Source organism: Camelus dromedarius, chromosome 14 (genome assembly GCF_036321535.1).
Source record: "Camelus dromedarius isolate mCamDro1 chromosome 14, mCamDro1.pat, whole genome shotgun sequence".
In the NCBI taxonomy this organism is placed as follows: Eukaryota; Metazoa; Chordata; class Mammalia; order Artiodactyla; family Camelidae; genus Camelus; species Camelus dromedarius.
In genome coordinates, this window is record NC_087449.1 from 27,133,560 (window position 1) to 27,154,672 (window position 21,113).

The following is a 21,113-nucleotide window of genomic DNA, read 5'->3' on the forward strand; positions in this document are numbered from 1 at the left end:
TGCCCTGTTTGCAGTCTCAGAGATGGCTCCCCACTGAGGCTGCCTTTGCCTTTGCACCAGTGGGAAGAGAAGAAGGAGAAGGAAGCACGTGCCCTAACAAGAAGGGCAGGTTCCAAGCATTGAACATCCTCCACATACATTCTGTTAGTCAGACATAGTCACAGGGGAACCTGGGAAATACAGTCGTTAGCTGGGAACCATGTATCCAGCTAACATCTACATTATTGTAGAAAAAAAGGAAAAGAGATATTGGGGCACAATTGGCAGCGGTTTTTTTCTCATTTGTTGGACACTTCCCTGAATCAGTTGATGTAAATCTCAAAACATCCTAAAGATGAAAGTAGATTCATCCTCACTAATAAGAAGAGGAAACTGAATCTCAAGGGTTTCAGTAACGTGCAGCAGGAAGCAAGAGTTGAGCAGCAAGAACTGCAACCAGATTTGTGCTAAACCAGGGCCCACTCTGCACTCAGGTGCCTCCTGAGAAACTACCGTCTACACAGCCTGCTATAACTTTAGCCATTTTGATCCTGGTTATTTCATTCCTTTGCTGAGCCAGGCTCAAGGAGGGTAATGAATGTTAGAACAATAGAACTTTCTCTGCTTTTCCAGAAAAAGTACAGGCTGAGATCGACAGGGTGCTTGGCCAAAGTCAGCAGCTGAGCACGGCAGCTCGGGAGTCCATGCCCTACACCAACGCTGTCATCCACGAGGTGCAGAGAATGGGCAACATCGTCCCCCTGAACGTGCCCAAGGAGGTCGCGGTGGACACCACGCTGGCTGGATACCACCTGCCCAAGGTAATGAGGGCCTCCCTCACGGCCTCAGATCTCCACGCTCACCTTTTTAAATAGTGGGACTCTCAACTGGGAAAGTGACATGGATTCTTGTCCTAGGGAATCACTAAAATGAGGACAGATATTAGAACTGAGATAATACTAGTTTTTTTCTCCATTTGTGGTCTTTAGAATGTTAGTTTAGCAAGATGTTAGTAGATGTTATGGAGGAGAAGGAGGTTCTTAGGTCAATGTGTTTAGACAAAGAATGACTTTTTTTGCTTTGAGATTTCTCAGTGTTTTGACTATGTGATGTGCACTGAGATTCTTTGTAGGGAGACAGCAAGCAGCAGTTCCCAGTCAGACTTTGACATGAGGTCCTTTCTTTGCCTTGGTAGAGCTTCTCACAGGACTAGGGACCTGCCAGACTTACTTTGGAAAATTCTGCTTCACAGTCCTGGGGTTACAGGATATTCAACTATGAAGGAACATTTGAGACAATGTGAACCAACATCACATTCATGCTGGTGTTTCTAACATAATATCCACATAGGTACTTTTCTAGCTTTGACTTATATAGCTGTGATGGGACTATCATCTCACAAGGGAAACCAATCCAAGTATGAGAAGTACTAAATATCAGAAAAGGAGAGAAAGTAACCAATGCTTATTAAGCAGTGATTATGTACCATGGGTTATATAGATTCTTTCTAAATGTCTTGATCCATCCTCAAGTAATTCTGTCCTTCCCAATTTATAAATTGAGATCAACGCTTAGAGAGTGAGTAATCTTGCAAAAGATCTCTCAGCTACAACCTGGGAGGAGTTGGGTTCTAGAATCAGATCTTTTCTGATTCAGGTTCATCTTTTTTGAACAGCATCATTTTCTCTCCACGGGAGTTGCATTACTTTGACTTTAAGGAGTCTCACTGCAGTAGTTTTCAGTTGGTACCGGTTAAATCACCAGTCCTCACAAAGGAAACTTATTTTATTTTTTGTAATTGAAGTATAGTCAATTTACAATGTTGTGTTAATTCATGTTGTATAGCATAGTGGTTCAGATATATATATATATATACACAAACATGCACACACACACACACACACTCTTTAATATTATTTTTCATTATAGGTATTAGAAAGTATTGACTACAGCTCCCTGTGCTATAGAGTAGGACCTTGGTGTTTATCTGTTTTATACGTACTAGTGTATATCTGCAAATCCCTAACTAAAGACATTCTGCTCTCACTCCATGCCCTACACGTTAGCATCTGGGCAGATGGCTCTCTTCTGCCCCCTAGTGTCCTGTCTGCACTCTGCACATTCACACTTTGCTTTCTCACCACTTTGGTGGGCTTCTGTGGATCCATCTCACTTTGTCTAAGTCCCTTTGTGTGTGTCCTGGGGAAGATCTCAAGAGGCTGAACAAGAGGAGCTTACTCTTGGACACCCCTGAGTCACCTTCCCTGCAGAGCTGGAAAAGCAGCTATTCCTGTGGGTACTGCATTCACTATGCTCTTGCTGACTGACCATCTTGTGGATGGAGGCTGAGCTCTAAATTATTTCACAGGTACTCTGCACTTTAATGGTTGTTCATTCAGCTCCATGGATCCGGCTCAGCTCAATGTTCCTTCTACCATTGATTTTTAATATCTGTTTGAATAATCATCCTAGGAACAGAGACATCTTATTGATTGTATTTGGTAAAGCCTCAGAACCATAGCATTGATGTCAAATCTCCTAGTTCAAATCATGGCTCTAATGCCCCCTACCTGTGACTCTTATTCAACCGCTCAGAGCTTAAAATTCTTTATCTGTAAAAATGCATTGATACTTACCTCAGAGGCAGAGGTAAAGTGAGCATGCAAAACATTTATCCTAGTGCTTAGTATAGAGAATGTTTCAAATAGTAGTTATTATTCTTTATTAGTTCATTAAATACTCATTAAATACCAAAAATATTTAGGTCTAAGAAAACAAGTCTGTGGAAAACAATCATGCAAATATTTAAGTACAAACTATGGTAACTGTCCAGCAGAAAAAAATCACTGGTTTCTCTCAAGAAGAAGGATGCTGGAATAGGAAGTGGGAATAAGAGATGGCAGAGAATGCTTACAAAAGGATGTGATGTTTGAGCTAAAAATTAAAGGATGATTAATAGTTAACATGGTGACAAAATGGGGAGGAATGTCATTCCAGGCAAGGGGAACAGCCTGTAAAGAGACATGGACATGAGTGGGAACATGTGGTAACTTTGAGAAACTGCAAGACTCTCCCTGCAGTGGGAGTGCAGGCAGAGGGAGGGTGTCAGACAGGGGCAGGCGATGCATCCTTCATCTAAGAGTGAGGGTGCGGAGCTATTGAGGGTGTCTGTCAAGTTCCAGGTGTGCTGGGTGGATGGGTGTGACATGATGAAGTCCTGTTTAAAGCTAATTCTGCTTTTGGCAAGGGGAGCACAAGAAAAGGGGAAAGGGAGGGTATGGGGTAGTTAGACAGCTATTGAGGGAAGCAAGGGTGTAGCCTGGACCAGGGTGGCAGTGGTGGACCTAAAATGGAGGAGATAGAATCAAGAGGAATTTAAACTTGACCAGCCTTGCTGAAGAATTGGATGAAGGCAGAATGAGGGAAAGAGAGATATTAAGGAGGACTCCTGGGGTTCTTGCTATGTACCTGGAAGGATAGTGGTTCCTTCACAGCATGACCTGATTCTCTTATTCAACCTTCTGTGGAATGACCTAGACATTGGAGGGGAGAGAACGGAAGAAACAAAGATACATGAGGCATTTTTACCTTGAAAGAGCAGCCATAGTCATCACTTCAGGGAGCAGCTGGGTTGGTTTTGGGACAATATTGACTGGCCAGCTGTCACAGTATTCTCTCATTGATGCACACATGTACCTTCCCAAGTTCTACACTGACACGTCCCTGGAGAGATCCATTCTGCAGTCAAGAGTGGTCACACTTCCCTGGTAAAATTCCCAAAAGACACTTCCATCCATCATTGTAATCTGTCCCCTGGCAAAGAGCAGGGTCCTAGAGGTTGGGCTCAGAAGGTGGTGAGTTGAGGAGGTTGAGGGGGTTCAGGGTGCTGTCAGGCTTTGGTGTGGGAGCCCAGGGGACACCTGCCCCTCTGCACAGATGTGTTGTGTGGGTCATGCCTTGCCTGAGTCTTTGCTGCCTGTTCCTAGGGAACCAGGATCCTGACCAACCTGACCGCACTGCACAGGGACCCTGCAGAGTGGGCCACCCCAGACAAGTTCAATCCAGAGCACTTTCTGGAGAATGGACAGTTTAAGAAAAGGGAAGCCTTTCTGCCTTTCTCAGTAGGTGAGTTGCAATAAATAGGAGTGTGGGGACCCAGTGTCTCTCTCTCAGCCCTTCCCTCCTCTTTTCTCTGGAGTGCTCTGCTCTTGCTGGAATGTCTACAGTGTCATTTTTTTTTTTTTAAAATGCACAAACTACAAGTTCAGAATTACGTTTTACTTGGGGTATTACTGAGGATTGTAGCCAGGGAACGTGGCCTCCTAGGTAGCAACTATGGACTATTCCCAAAAGTATGGAAAGAGTCATGATACATAGGAGTTTTTGGTAAAAAAAAATTTTTTTAAGTAGTCAAACATCAAAATATTACTGCTAATCATCAAAAAATTGTTTAAATTTTTTAAATTAAAAAAACTCCAAAAAAGAAAAAAAAACAGATATCCCAAGTTAATGATTTTAGTGCAAGTCTGAGCTCATTGAAATTATTCCTATAAATAGACCTCTATACTCTAAGGCCACTATCCAGTTTTTCTCCATCCTGAATTCCCCTCAAGGTGCACCACTGGGGACAGTTGCGGTGGCTGATGGCTTGATGGAGGACAACATTCATTGTTCACCAGAAAGACAGGCAACAGCTTCTGTCCTCACCAGACAGGCCTGCCCAGCGGGACTCCCTCTTGCTGTTGCTGCACCTCTGGGTTCCCCGGGCTGAGCATCACCAGGACTCATGCCCTTACTTCCTAAGTCCTGGCTTGACTGGTGCAGATTTCACCTTCATATTCTTCTATCCCCAAGGACACTGGGACAGAAGCTCAAACCCTGCTTATTGTCCACAAAGAAGATTGGACACTTGCTGTCTTTATAGAGTTTATAAATGTCTCAAGTTCTTTTTATGGGCCACCCACTCACACAGAACCTGACCACATTTCTAAGGAGAGGGTGGGGGAGGGGCAAGGAAAGGGGCCGCTTCCTTATCCTTCTGGGCATCACCAGTGACTCTAAGTGCCACAGCCTTACCTAGATGGGATCCTACTCTATAACTGCTCCCTGAAGAGGTCCTGTTGCCCATTTTTTAATTCTAATGACCCTTTAAAAATCTAGTGAATATATTTACACCTTGCACAACTTGACAGGTAGTAAAGAGGATAGTGAAAAATCTCCCATCTTTCTAAGGCAACCAGTTCCTAAAGGGTGTTTTTAACTCATAACATTGTTACATGAGTGATAAAAATTCTTAGTATACATCAGGCAGGTATTGAGTTACCATTTATAGAGGTCATTTCAACTAATTTCCCAATTTCTTAATTCTATAAACACTTCCTGAAGCATTTATTATGTGTCAGGAATTCAACCCTGAGGATATAACAATGAATGATATAGAAAAAACAAACTCTTAATGAGCATGTGTTCTAATGCAACCTTAGTAGATTCAAATTCTTATCACCACATTAAAGATAAGGAAACTGAGGCTTAGCAGGTCACCTGTGGCACCTGAAGTCACAAGCTCAGGTGGCAGAGCTAGAACTCAGTGTAAACCAGGTTTATCAACAACTAAAGCCCATGCTCTTCCTACTACTGTCTCCTAAAAAAGTTACCCACACGCTACACAGAGCGAAACTCTGAAATTCATGATCGTTCTCTTATCATTAATGTAAAATCAAATATAGATTGATTTCCTGAGGCAGTATCAATTTGCTGATGATGCCACTAAGCACAGGAAATGAGGGGCTGGAAGTTGAACCCAGATAAGTGTGATCAGGGCTCATGCTGTCCTACTTTATGGCCAAGTCCTGGGTGTATCTGTGCTGATTCTGATCAGATCTTCTTTATCTGTCTTCATCTGGTTCTGCATCATCTTTGCTCACATTGGGCCAGTCACTTCCTAGTATGAAAGCAGATACGAGATGTAGGAATACCTTCCAGACTTCCTGTCTACAGGGGCTTCCTGTTTCACATTATAGTATAAAGTTTTTGCTGTATACCTCAAGTATTATAAATATTCTCCCCTCACTGGTGTTTTTGCTTTTGAGAATTGTAACAAACCCTGTTAATCTCTGACTTCATTTGCAAGCAAATTATCTCATGTAATCCTTACAGCAACCCAGTTATTACTAATTAGGAAGTGGATCAGTGTCTCCTTTCTTAATATAAGGAGACTAAGAATACAAAAGAATTGTTTCCTATTCAACTTTGTGTGCCCAAGGAATTGGCAGAACAGTGCTGTAAACTCAAGTTTTTAATCATTCTAATCTAATGGTCTCTCTGCACGATAAGAATGTAACTCATTTTCAAACTTAGAGGTCCTTCCACTTGAAGATTCACTCGGTTCACATCATATGCATCAGTTATTACATTGCTGCATAACAAACAGTCCAAAACTCAGTAACTGAAAACAACAAGTGTGTATTACTGCTCACACATCTACAGTTGAGCCTGGACTGATCTCTGCTTGGCTCTGTTATCTGTTTGGGAGGTCAGCTGGCTGAAGGCTGATCTAGGATGACCTCAGCTGGGACAGTGGGCATCTCTTCCAAGTTTTCTCTCATCCTCCAGGAAGCTGGCCCTGCTTGTGGGCATGTTGAAGGTAATTCCCCAAGAGGGAGGATGGAAGCACACAGTGCCTCTTTAGGCCAGACTGGGAACAGCTGACCATCACTCCCATTACATAGTGTTAAGTCCTAAGGTCAGTCCCAGGTCAAGGGGAAGGGATAATAGCACAAGTGTTAATTATGTTCAAGGGGAAGGGCTATGAAGACCCACTGCAAATCATGTGCACTCAGGGAGAGAGTGAACATGGAGTCATTTTTGCAATCAGTCTTTCTGTCTGAGAAGAATAAAATTCAGTGAAGGCAATCAATTTGGGGACTGCCTCAGCTGAGTGAGGACTGGTTACACAGAACAGGAAATAGAAACCTGAAAATTCCTCTGAGTTAAAATGTCAATAGCACTGTCAGGTTTTTCCCACCACACCCCCATCTTGGGCACACAGTTGCTTTGCCTCCTTCTTGGTCTAGCACTTTGTAAAGACAGCCTCCCTGAAGGGATGGCGTGTAGACTGTTCCTTCCCTTTTCTTGGAGAAGACCATCAGGTGTGGAGTTAGGACAGGTGCACAATCAGGGCAGAGAGCAAACCTGTTATTGCAGATTCTTATTTCCTTTTCCTCCTTTAAGTTGTTCTCACTTGATCTGACAAAGCAGGAGACAGCTTCATGAAAGGCTAAAGGAGGATTCCTCATTTTTCAAATAAAATCATTGGATTACAGGAGATAAGTTTAGGAAGAACCTTTTCCCCAAAACCTAGGTCAGTTCTCTCATTGTATTGGTGAGGTAATTGACCTGGTTACTTAGTGATGGCCAGTTAGTCGGAGCACCAAGGAAAAAGTTCCAGGTTGCTTTAGTACTGGATGAAGCTTTGAAATTGGGTAGCCCTCATTTTCATATATTAAAAACACATTCCTATCTGCTGTGTTGTTGGTATAATTGCCCAGCCACATAACATAGTTAGGAAAGAAATATTTCACATGTTTGACAAGTGAGAAATGCTTAGCTCTATGAGAATAAAGGGTTTCCTCATAGCTCACTGGTCGCTGCTGATGGAACCAGTATTTTCAGTCTGGTTCCTGATCTCTGGGTCCAGTTTTGTAGTGATACTTGGATTCCTCTGGAGAAAGTTGGGTGTTTACAATATAGCTAATTTCATACTATTTTCACAGATTTCCTCATTGTAGTACTTGTGATGGGGAAACCAATGAGAATGAGGGGATTGGAGAGGATTAGACACATGCTGGTGGGGAACAAAGACACAAAATAGTATAATAATGATGTAATTCTGAAGCACGTTTACATTTATTAAACTCTTGCAGATATTCTTAATTTTCTTTCTTCAGCAACTGGTTACAGGCAGAGGACAACATGGGGGCGTGCGCACAGTAACGGTTTTCCTAGAATATTCCATTACATGGGGAAATACCAAGCGGCAATAGCATCGCATAGAGTTAGCGACAGAGATTAATCGCAGTGCAGGTGCGCAGGGGAATCTTTACAAGGACAGGGAGGAAATATGTCAAAATTTTAACAAGGGTTTTGCCTGAGTATGTCATTACAAACACGTTTTATTGTCTTTATACTTTCACATGTTTTTTTCTTATTTCTGGTGAACATGTATTACTTAGGGTGGAAGTAAGTTATTAACATACACACACTAAATACACACACTAAATGGTGGTAGAGACGAGTGTGGGGTGTCATAGCCCAAGTGGGTGAGGAGGGTATTCAGGTAGGGGAGGGGCAGTGGGAGCCTGGAGCAGTTGTCAGAGAACAGAGGGGATGAGGTAGGTTCTGTCCTGCGCAGGGGGACCACGGCAGGGAGATTCCCGGCCGTTAGGAAGGGAAACTGATGCAGAGAAAAATGCCTCCTCTGACATTTACTTGCTTATCCTTTTCATCAGTTTGCTTTTAGGAATTGAAAAAAAATAACACAGGGTTTGGGTTTTTGCCCTTGTTGTTTGCTATTGGATTTTTGAAAGACTTCAGGCCAGACTCCACTTACCGGTCAACCCAGACCTCTCACTCCTTTCATCTGCACCCTGACCCTTCACACCTGTGTTCGCCTGCCTGAGCCTTGGAGGCACTGGTGTGTGTGACTGTGGGTGGATGCTTTCTGTGCCTTGTTTAACTCAGGTGGTTTTTATCAAATAAGCCATGTCCATTAAGCCCCAGGGCCCAGCAGGCCGTCCCTTTGCTCAGGTTTTGCAAGACGTGTGGAAGGTTTCAGTCATTGCTGGGCACAGACACCACCTGGGAAGGTAACTCCTCTTATGTTTTTGTCTTTCAGGAAAGCGGGTGTGCCTTGGAGAGCAGCTGGCCAGGTCCGAGTTGTTCATTTTTTTTATTGTCCTTATGCAAAAATTCACCTTCAGGCCTCCAGACAATGAGAAGCTGAGCCTGAAGTTCAAAACAGGCCTGACCATCTCCCCAGTCACCTACCGCATCTGTGCTGTTCCTCGGGAGTGAGGTTGTCCTGGTGGGAGGGGAAGGAAAGCAGGAAGAGTTCCCAGGTCCCTGCAAGGCCCTGGCGCCTGCTGACAAATGAGGGAACAGAATGACCTGCCTCTGAGGAAGGTCCTAGGACTTGGACTTAGAGGAAACTGGATCCAAACCTCAGCTTTCCATCCCCAATTTAGCCCTGAGCGAATCAGTTATGCTCTGAGTGATTTGCCTTTTCACCAAGGAGATGAAAAAAGCATAAGGATTCCTTCTCCAAAGGAAGAATCACTATAAATATCAGAGGAAATAATGGACATTAATGATTTGGAAACCATAAAGCACATCATAGCTGACCCGCCTCCTTCCTGCTTCCTTCCTTGTGGGAGATTTTCTTCTGGCCTCTTGAAGACCCTCAGGTCAGAGTTTGCTAAATGGTGGATGAGAGCTCGCAGCCAGACACTGGGGCAGCCAAAGAGGTCGGCCAGCAAGGCCTTGGCACTTGGTAGCTCTGTGCAGCTTCTCCTGCTTCTGCCCAAAGATGGCCCCTGGGGAGTCAGCAGGGCAGGGCCTGTTCCCCATTCATGGCTGGTTTCTATGAGGAAGCAGCCTCTCTGGGTCACCTAAGGAGACACTGCCTTTGCCTTGGATGTGGCCCAAGGAGGGTGTGACCACAGTTAACCAAACATGGAAAACAGATTTGGAGGACAAATGTGGAGATATTTTCTATCTTTAAGGATGCCTCCTTACCTTAATTCCTCCCTTGAGCATTTATTCCCAAGTCATTTCATATCAGAGAAACAATGGGGTGGCTGTATTCTTTTCTCAAATACTGAATGTCAGCTTTGGATGGAGATTATTACCAGCCTAAACTCAAATGATTAGACTTGGCAGATTATGTTTAAAAAGAGAACCAGAAATTCTGCTGGATCCTCTTCTATTGGTTACTGAGGGGAGAAAATGGCCATAAACCAGAAGGTCAGGTACCACTGGTAGTCCATGGAGTTTTGATGCCAACCCCCATGCAAACAAACAAACCAACCTGGTGAACTGGACTAAACCATACTGAAGGTCATTTTTTTCCCTAATATTTTCTAAGTAATCTAAACAGCTTAGAACAAAATAGGCCTTTCTTTTCTATTGTTTGGGATTCAGAGAAAAGCCAATTCAATGGGCAGCATAGAAAGGGAAACACAAATAGGAAGGGAGGGACAAGAGACAGTAGGAGAGTTTTGGCTGGAGCTAGTCTGAGCCTATCAGGGAAAGCCAGGAGTAAGTCTGGAAGAAAGGGTCGTGTGTCCCTGCGTGCGGGAGCAGGAGTCGGTCCTTCCTGGCTAGGGGAAGAGCAGAAAGTGAGAAGGGCAGCTGCCCTCCTCTGTGCACTTTCTTTGTTTCCTCCTGGAAAGTTGCATCTCCAGAAAACAGACCGAATGATATTTCCAGAAGAAAACCAATGAAATCAGATCTTGAACTTTCAGAACACTTGAAATCTTGTTTCCCACTTTTTTCTTCCCCCCAGTGACATCACCCACTAGGAGACTAAGAAATTGGCCAAAATACTTTCCATGATATGCTCAGTCTTTTCATCTGTATAATTAAGAAATTTAAAAAATCATCTCTGAGTTCCATTCCTGCCTGCTGTGCATTTTCCGTGATTCTAGAAGGGCAGGAATTTAAATGTGGAATTCAACTAACACCCTTCAGCTCACATCCTGACCTAACAATGCAGGGGGACCCAGACACCGACAGACTGTGAACACAATGAGAAACCTTGAGTTTACATGACTGGGGTCATTGAATTATCTGGCCGTGTAAAATGACTCCTTTTTTCCCCAAAGCTCACTGGAGAGACTCTAAAATATGAACTCTCCTCCTGTCCAAGTAGGACACACAGCTTTTGTTCTCTGCACGTTGTAGCTGTCTTATTCCTTGTCTACTTTGGAAGCTCCAGGGCCCCTTTCCCTCTTACTTGGTATCAGTGTGCTGACACAGGGTGTGCAAGCACATTACATTTCCTGTGGATTCATGGATGAGGCACAGATTTTGCTGAGAAACCACCCAGGCTGTGACTCTTCCTCTACCCCTGTCCGGCAGAGAGACACAGACACACATGATGCAGTGTAAGTTTAAAATCAGGTTGGAGGTTGGAGGACTTACAAGCAGAGAAGGAGCAGGACACTCAGGATACCCTCAGTGTGTATGGATGTGTTCAGGCAGGGCTGGACGGGTGCACAAGGGAGGGGGGCCAGCAGAGGGACCACCTCCCAGTGCCCTGCAGGTTTATGGACAGGAGGCTGGGGCTGGCTAGTGTTCTCTTAACAAGAACAGCACCTTGGGAGAGTTTCTGTGTTGAAACATGGAATATCATTGGTCCACCTGAGTGTCAAGATTTTCTCGCCTTGATCTAACTCAACTGCTTGATTCTAAGCTACCAAGTGGGAGGGAGGGGGCACTGGGGTTAAGTGTCCAGAGACACAGGTTTTGTCTCTCCTCAACTCCTTCCTGTGACTCTCAGCAACACATTTAGCCCAAAAGCCTTTATTTTCTTCCTTTAAACCATGGATCCAAGGGCAGGAAACTCACTATGTTGTGGGGAGGATAAAATTCACCAACAGGAGTCCCGTGTGTGGCAGACTGTTGGACTGGGACTCAATGGAGTACAAGGGACAGTGAAGCCTTATTCCCTGCCGTGCCCACACCACTCTGTGAACTATTCCATTTTGCCTCTGAGTGAAATTTTATAGGGTAGGATCCATCATTTGTCTGTCACACTTAGATGACAATCATTCCTCTTGTCACACTCGTTCCCAAGAAGACTCATTTTGTTCATCACAATGTGTAGCCCTGTAAGTGCACAACTTAAACAAGTTCCTAAACTAGTTAATTTAGCTCCCCTGCTCAACCCAGTTATAGGAGAGGACGCTTTCCAGGCGAGGTGGGTGGGCTGCAGCCACATCTTCTCTAGGCACCATGTGCTCCCTCCTTCCAGACCACCCCCACCGCCTCACCTCTGCCACCCTCCCTCTACTAGGGCCCTCCACAGGCAGCACACTTGGGGGTGCCATGCTTTGCCTTCACCTAAAGCCTCTCTCTCCCGGCACCTGGGAATTCAGCTCCTCTTAGGCCATATTACCCCTGCAGGCGGTCCTCTTGCTGGGGTTCATGATGACCCCGAGCTGGTGGTGCCACAGGGTCCACATTAAGTCCCACACCTGTCACATTATGGAGTGGGGTTCCCTTCCAAAAGCCCTCTCTCCCGAGACACTGCATTTTCAAAATGGTCATAATAATGCCTGTTGCTACACTGACTCCCCTTTCATGCCCCTTTAGAACACGCCCCTTTATGAGATAGAATCTACTTATATTTCCCTTTATTTTAGTGTGGCCTGTTGACCAGTTGGGACAAAAAGAATGTAATGAGAGAACTTTTCTGTACAGGAGCTCAAGAGAGCTTTTTGTGCTTCTGCCTGTTCATTTGCAACTTTGCTACTACCATTTAAACAAGCCCATCTTAGCATGATGGATGACATGGCTCGGTCATTTCTGTCACATTGCCTGAGCTGACAGCTGGCCAGTCACCAGAGCTGTGCTTAAGACCACCCGCGATGAGCTGGACCCGGGCAAACGCAGCAGCTGGATGCATGCGGGAGTGAACCCAAATGGGACCAGAGCAGCCCAACACACTGTGTTTATGTGCATTCACTGCAGGCTATTTGCATTGCTATTTACACCAAAGAACCTTTCCCTCTGCTTTTGTAACAAGAAATTAATCAAAGCAAGAATAAAGTGTCAAATGCAAAGGGTCATTTTCAGGGGCTGGCACTGAATCACTGAGGACTGTTACAACAGTGACGGTCAAAATAGATGCTTCTGTTTGCCAAATATATCCAGGGTCCAAAGACGTCACAGGGCTCTGATGCACACAAAACAACATTTAAATACTCGGGGTAGGCAGCATGGAGATTTAGATGAAATGGGGATCTAGAATTTGGAGCTAGATTGGCCTGACTTCAATTCCAGTTTTCTCATTTATTTATATCTCCTTGCAAATTAAATGGGCTTCTCTACTTTCCTGCACCCATTTCCTAAACTGTAGAATAGAAGAAGTAACACAGCTGTGAATTATGAGATTGGTTAAAAAATCCCCTGTCCTTCTTTGGGTAGTCTTCCTTTGTGGTGCTTCTCCCTGGGGACCAGGGGTCACACCTGACCACTCCGACATACACAAGAAAGACCCTGTCATTTGCTTTGGCCAATCAAGTGAGAACAAAATTTCCATAGGTCACTTCTGAGTGCTTAAGAGCCAGCTCAAAGTTCAACATGTTTCTTTCTTCTCTGCCATGAGACCAGTGACATCCCAGATAAGTATCTGTCAGCCTACACCCAGGAGACAAAGTCAAGAAGCAGAGTCATAGCTGATTAAGGGTGAACATGAGATGTGAAAATTAACCTGTTTTGCTTGAGTCACTAGGATTAGGAATTGTTAGTTACTGCAACATAATTTATCCTAAAGTGTCTGATAAACCTGCATTTTAAGTGCTATGATGATCAAATACGTGTGTATATATATATTTTTTATTCAATATAGGTTAAATATACATAATAGAAATACAGTATATGTATATTAAATTTTTATAGTATATAAACATTTTATTATCTAAATATATAATCTATCTATATATAAATGTACTATATATATTAAAAAAGGTAACAGTGTGCTTGGCATATACTAGACCAAACTGTAGTTGAAATGCTGTTATCATTTTTCAGAGGAAGCTTCCAGTAATTTCTGTACCTTTTTTTCTAGACCATTTGATCCTTTCCTCACTGAGTTCACAGAACAATATACTCTCCTGCCTACTGACCACAGGCTCCTTATAAATCCTTTAGTGGGGCAGCCCCTTTGTCAACCCCCAGGACACCATCACAGGTGGTCCTGGTGAGCAGCGCCCTCTGGAGGTGGGCCGTGTACAGCCATGTGAGTGGCCTGCTCGTTAGCTGGGCACGTGGTGGTTTTGTGATCTGACACCTGCTCACCTCTTCAGTCACATCTCTTAGTACTCCTCCTGCAAATTGCTGAAGTCCTATCAATGCCCCACACGCCAGGTCCTTTATCATCTTCTTGTCTTTATATATCTTTTCTGTAAGAAATGTCTAATTACACCCAGCAGACCCTGTTTAAATGCCAACTCTTCAGTGACATTTTCTGGACAGTCTCAGCCAGTTAGTTGATCCCTCCTCCATTCTCTGAGAATTTTATTCAGAAGTTTCCATCTCCTGTTTCCATGTAATGTGCCAGTGACACTGAGCTTTACGAGAGAGTGTGACTTGCTCACCTACGCTCATTGGTACATAGTAGATGCTTGGTAAATGCTTCTTGAACCTGAGACACACTGTAGCTTGGGACCCTATTCTGCAGTGCTTGCACCTGGACAAACTTGTCCTTGAGCAACAGAATACAGAGAAACTATAAGGGAATGAAAATAACAGCATGTGCAGTTGGGGCAGATTTTGAACAAGATTCAAAAAGGCCAAACCCAACTACCACTTCTGAGGTGTCAGGGGCAAAAGCCCTGTTCTGCCCACGGTCCCTGCACACAGCACTATCAAGGGGGTGGGCAGGCCACCTAAGCCTCCCTTCCTGGTGGACCCATCAGTCTGCCCCTACCCTCACCCCCTGGAAGATGTGGACTTCAACAACTGCTTGCTAAGGCCCCTTCTAGATCCAAAAATCCGACCTCTGGAGAGAACCACTGAAATGGCAAAGTAAGGACCTTCAAAAAATCTGTTCCTCCATAAAAGCACAGGGAAAACAAGCAAAAGTTTTCAAAAGCAACATTTCCAGACTCTAGATTTTAACCAGAGCTTTCCAATAATTACAGTTGTTGCAGTCTTGGAACAATCTGTGCTTTTGCTAAAGGAAAACCAAAACTAAAAACAACTGAATCTCAGGAAGAACAGTGAGCTCTGTGGCATTTAACTTGCCCTGCTCCAGTTTTTCTCTCCCCAGCTCTACAGTCTCATTGAAAAGCAACAGCCTGGCAACTATAGTAGCTGAGAACATTTGGCACCAAGCAGGAACTGGAGGGAGTGCCCCAAATGCTGGTGCCGGACAAAAGTCACTGTTGTCCTATCTGACAACTCCCTGCAAAGTCCCCACTCTCAGACTTGTGTTTACTTGACCTGCCTCCAAATCCAGTCTGTATGAACCACTCACTCTCCAAGGCATGTGTTCAAATAAATCAGGGCAATTGGACAGCCTTGCAAGAACCTGAGGGGGCAACACCAGATCTGCTACCAAGAGGATTAAAAGGGAAAGCTGGGGAAGGAGATGCCCACTGGGGCTTCAACAAGCTCTGCCATATCCCCGGGAACCTAGAAGGCTACCCACCGGCAAGGGCTGTGTGTGTGCCCAGGAGGGACCCGAGAAGCACTGGTGCCCGCATCTCTGGCTGACCTGGAGCCTCTGCACAAGCAGGACATTAGGGCTAAGACGGAGTGTGGCCCACCTGCTTGAGTGCTGACGGTGCACCCGTCTCACACGCAGAGCCCTGAGAGACCTGGTGGTTCAAGGCCTTTGAGGAGACCTCTGTGCACACGTGAGCTGAACCCGCTGCTAACACCAGAGCATCCAGGGGCCTGATGTGATGAAGGATGGAACTTTTACAGAATTAGCCCATGAAAGTTACTAAACAATTAGCATCAAAAACAACGATAAAAGTAACAGACCCGGGGTGGTTCCTGATGTCCAGATTTCCAACACTGTATCATTTACAAGGTCAAATTTTCAACAAAAATTTATGAACCATGTAAAGAAACAAGCAACTATGGCCAACACACAGGGTAAACATCAATCAGTAGAAACTCTCCTTGAAAAAGCCAGACATTGGAATTACCAAACACTTCAATTGAGCAATTTTAACAACTTTATTAATAAATTTTAATTCAATTTCATTTATTTCAATTTAAAAGACTTTGAGTTACTTTTCTGTATGTTCAATGTGTACAACTTGTTTTATATGTAAAATCCACAAGGTGGAAGATCACCACAATCAAGCTACATGGCTTATCCATCATCTCTGTAGTTACCCTTGTGTGAGGTGAGAATTCATTTAAGGTCTGTCCTCTTAGAAAATCTTAACTATACGATGCACTATTAACCCTTGTTACCATGCTGTACATTAGATCTGCAGAATTTACCCTGGTGCCCATGATGAATATCTTCCCATGTCCCCACCCTCAAGCCACAGGCATGGTTCTACCCTCTGGTTTTATGAGTTTGACTTTTTTAGAGTCCACATTTAAGGGAGATAATGCGGTACTTGTCTTTCTCTGTCTGGCTTGTTTTACTTAGCATAATGTCCTTCAGGTTCACCCTTTATGCAAATGGCAGAATTTCCTTTTTAAAGCTAAAAAAAAATTCCAGTGTGTGTGTGACTTGTGTGTGTGTGTGTGTGTGTGTGTGTGTTTTATTTCCTTTATTCATTCACCAATTGAAAGGATGCTTAGGATGCTTCCATGTCTTAGCTTTTGTGAACAATGCTGCAGTGAACTTGGGAGAGCAGATATCGCTTCAATATACTAATTTCATTACTTTGGACCCAAGGGTCTTCTCCTGAGAGCCAGGCACCTGTCATCTGGCAGGCCACAGGCCAGTTGAGGTGGTGGAGGGAAAGTGGGAGCAGGTGGAGGTGCACTGAGGTGGCGAGCAGCAGGCAGCAGGGCCTGGGAGAGAGCCGTTGGGTTACACAACACTGGAGCCAAGGTAGTGAGGCACTGCAGAGGAGGGGCAAGGCAGAGCCTGGGGTGAAAAGGGCTGGAAGGTCCCTGGTGGGTGGGGCGGGGAAGGGTGCGGTGCTGAGAACTCACTTTTAGAGACCACAGGGTAAGTCCTCTCCTCAGAACCCAGAAGAAGCAGCAGATAGCTCTGGACGATGGGCTTCCCGGCGGTGACCACCTGGAGGATGCACTGTCCCCTCACTCTCCTGCTGCATGCCATCACCTTTCCCTTCTTTGCTGATTTCCTCAAAAGGCAGTGCCAAAGAACTACCTGCCTGGGCTCCCACAACTGCCTTTCCTGTGCAATTTGTTCCATGTGGACTTTGAGAAGGGGAACCTGCTGGTTCAGCGGGTATGAGCAGGAGAAGGTGCCTGGGAGCCTCCTGACCCCTTACCTGCAGGGCAAGGGCCACTCTGGGCACTGAGGGCGGGGCTCTGATGCTAAAGCCAGCACCCAGGTACACCGGGCATTGATCCTCAGCCTCCTGCCATAAACTGGCATGATTCCACCTGCCTGCTTTAGGAATGAAATACTGTAAACTCTTTACTATTTAAGTGCACCAGACATGGAACGTTTTGTAAGTCATTTAATTGTGTGTCATGTTACATATTACTGGGACATTCTATATAATATACTCAATTTGTCTCTTTAGTATTATTATCCTCAGGGAAAAATGCTAACTTTCCCTCTTGGAGGCTCCATTTCCCATGTGAAAATGGTGATACTACTATTTAAATCCTCACCACTTTTAAATTCAATTGCTCCCTCCCCACAGGGACTGAGCCCCTCACCTTCAGCCTCCTGGCCCTGCAATCCACTCTCACTAAAGTAGTCATTTAAAGTGTCATTTAGACTTGCTTAGTGCTTCCTGCTGCTTCCCAGAGTTCAGACTCCCTAGGGAGCCACTTGGAACCCTTCTTGTACCTTCTTTCTACTTCTTTACATTCATCTCCCATGAGGGCTTCTAGCTGTGGCCACTCTGGATTCCTTAAAATTCCCTCCAACATCCAGCACTTTGCCAAGAATCTTCAGCTGCTTCCCTGCCTCTCAGTGCTGCTACTTTGCTGAGAGACAAGACTGTGACAGGTGGTTGTGAACATTAAATAAAACAGTGAATGGTCAATATTAATAGAGCTAATAGTAGGTGCCAACAAATATTGGTTCCCCTTTCCCTAGAAAGATCCTGGAGCACTTTAAACACAAGCCTGTAATGTATTCAAAGTTCAGACGGAGAAGGTTTCAGCACTTTCTGGAGATACACCCAGTTTGCACCATGAAGTGACAGGATTAGTCAAAGAATTACAAAGCTACACTTCTAAACCTTTCCCCTTGTTTAAGAAATGAGTTGTTTAATTTATAAGTATTGGCAGATTGTCCTGTTTTCTTTGTGTTTCTGTTTTTCAGTTTAAGTCCATTATTGTCATGAGGACATATTTTTTATTATTTCAATTTTTTAAAAATACGTAAAGGTTGGTTTTATGACCCAAGCTACAGCACCATGCTTAATTGGGGAAAAAAAATGTGTATTCTGCTGTTATTGGGTGGAATGTTGTATACTACGTGTCAGTTAGATCCATGACTCTGTTCTTTATTTCTTCTATATTTGTGTTGACTTCTTCTCCCCTGATTCTCTCAGTGACTGGGAGAGACATGTTGAAATCTCCGAATAATTACATACTACAGGTTTGTCTGTGTCTCTAGACAGTCCCCGGAGTTTTCATTTATGTACTGGGAAGCTCCTTTCTGTGGTGAAAACACATTGAAATTGTTGTGTCATCTTGGTGAATTGGCTCTTTAATTATTATTTAATGTCCCTCTTTATCTCTGGTAATTTTCCTTGCCTGAACTTTACTTTGTCTGATGTAATATAGTCACACCAGCTCTCTTTTGATTCGTATTTACATAGTATATGCTTCTGCATTCTTTCACCTTTAACTTCCTTATATGTTTATATTTGAAATGATTTTTTGTAGATAGGATATAGGCAGGTCATATGTGTTTTAATTTTGCCAGTCTGTCTTTTCATTGTTGAATTTTGATTGTTTATATTGTCACACAATTATTCATATGTTAACAGTTAAGTCTGCCATTTTACTCTTTATTGTCTATTTTTTCACTTTGTTTTTTATTCCTCTATTTCTCCTTTCCTGTCTTCCTGTGGGCCACTTGAGAATTTTTTTAAAATTCTGCTTTAATTTATCTGTAATGTTTTTGAGTATATCTCTTTGTATGGCGTTTTAAGTAGTTGCTGTAAAGATTGCATGCTATGCATATATAGCTTATTGTAGTAAGTATCAACATTCTTGCTTTTCAAGTGGAATGTAGCCACCTTAAAACTGTCCCTTTAGGTCCCTTTCCCTTCCTACTTTATGATATAATTGTCTGAAATATTATCTCTGCATACATTGACAACCACATGAGACAGTATTATAGTTTTGCTTTTAACTGTCAAACACATTTTTTTCAATTCAAGAGGAGAATAGTCTAGTATACTTACCCATTTATTTACCCTTTCTATTGGTCTTTCTTTTCTACCTGAAGAAGTCTCTTTAGCCATTCTTTTAGAACTGTTCTGCTGTCAAAAATTGTCTTAGCTCTCCTTCATCTAGGCATGTCTGTACTTCAGCTTCATTTCTGAAGTACATTTTCAGTGGATATAGTGTTCGAGGTTCACAGTTTCGTTTGCATAATTTGAAAATGTTGTGATACTTCCTTCTGACCTCTCTGGGTGTTGATGAGAAATCTGCTGTAATTTGGGTTGTTGTTCCCATAAGAAGTGAGTTGTTGCCCTCCACATGCTTTCAAGAAGTTTTCATTGTTTGTAGTTTTCAGAGATTTGATTATAATATGTATTGGTGTGAATTCTTGGGATTTACTGGATTCATTCACAGCTTCTTGGATCTGTAGGTTTTTCTGCTACAAAGTTTGAGAATATTTTCAGCCATTATTTCTTCAAATATTTTTTTCATATCCACATTTTTTCTCCTTTCCTTCTGGTACTCTTGGGCACTGTTAGCACAAGGGTTAGATCTTTTGTTTTTCGAACATAGGTCCCTGAGTCTCAATTTTTGTTTTGTTTTGTTTTGTTTCTCAGTCTGTTTTCTCTATGTTGTTCTGATTGGATGCTTTCTATTGATGTCTTCAACGTCCTTGATTCTTCCTTACCACTTGGCATTGAGTCGTTCCACTGAGTTTTTGTTTAGGTTATTACATTTTTAAGTTCTAAAATTTCTTTGTTGTAATGCATGTTTTGTATTACTTTGTAAAGATTTTCTAATTTCAGTTTTTTGACAGTGTAATTGTTTATTGAAATATACTTATAATAGCTGCTTTAAAATTTTATCCTATTATTCCAAATCATGCTTTTACTGACTTTTATCTGGAGTCAGATACTTGACCTGTACCCTTGTTTTACGACTGAGAGAGATATGACTAGACAGGATAAATGATTTGCCTAATGTCGTATAGTGTCCAGGGATGAAACTGAGGCTAGGGTCTTATCCCTGACCAATGATTTTTCAAAATGGATTAAAGACCTCAGTTTTGTATCCACTCTGACAGATACTGTCTTTTAATTAGTGCATTTAGAACATTAACGTTTAAAGTGGTAATTGATACAGATTAATAGCTACCATATGATTATTGTTTTCTATTCATTGCATTTGGTTTGTCTTTTTATTTTCTGTCTTTAACTCTTTTTCTGTCTTCTCTAGTTTTTAGTCTTTTATATAATGCCATTTTCTTGTCTGTATTAGCATATTGATAATATTTCTTTTTCTGAAATTGTCAAATAGTTGCCCCAGAGTTCACAATAAGCATCTCAAGGAATCCAAATCCACTCTAAAATAACACCAAACTGCTTTATCAATAGTGTAAGTATCTTATAACAGAGTTTTCCTAATTCCGCCATCTTTCCTTACAACACTGCATCATCCGTGTCACTTATTTGTAAGCTATAATCTCTGAATACATTGTTACTATTTTTATTTTGAACCATCTGTCATCTATGAGATCAATTAAGAAAAATAAAAAATTTTTAATTTATTTTTTAATCTAATGCTCTTCCTTTCTTTATGTAAATCTGAGTATCTTTTTCCTTCTTTCTGAAAGACTTCTTTATATTTCTTGTAAGGCAGGTCTACTAGCAACAGATTCCCTCTATTTTTGTTTGAGAAAATCTTTACTTTTGCTTAACTTATACAAAACTTAGAAATTTAGGATTCTTTTTATAAAGCCATTTTGGCAAATACTAAAATGTTACACAGTTCTGCATCCGTGGATTCAGCCATCCATGTATTCAACCAGCTGAAGA

The 21,113-nt window shown here is 42.9% G+C and overlaps 1 protein-coding gene across 1 annotated transcript in view; it reads left to right on the forward strand.

Moving 5' to 3' along the window:
- LOC105096274 (cytochrome P450 2J2) overlaps positions 1-9,377 on the forward strand; it is a 31,006-nt gene extending 21,629 nt beyond the window's left edge. Inside the window, exons 7-9 of the mRNA XM_031465240.2 lie at positions 613-800; positions 3,966-4,104; positions 8,873-9,377. Of these exons, the coding sequence (XP_031321100.1) occupies positions 613-800; positions 3,966-4,104; positions 8,873-9,051 (506 nt within the window). The 3' untranslated portion in view covers positions 9,052-9,377. The remainder of the gene's footprint in view (positions 1-612; positions 801-3,965; positions 4,105-8,872) is intronic.
- The last annotated feature ends 11,736 nt before the right edge of the window (positions 9,378-21,113 follow it).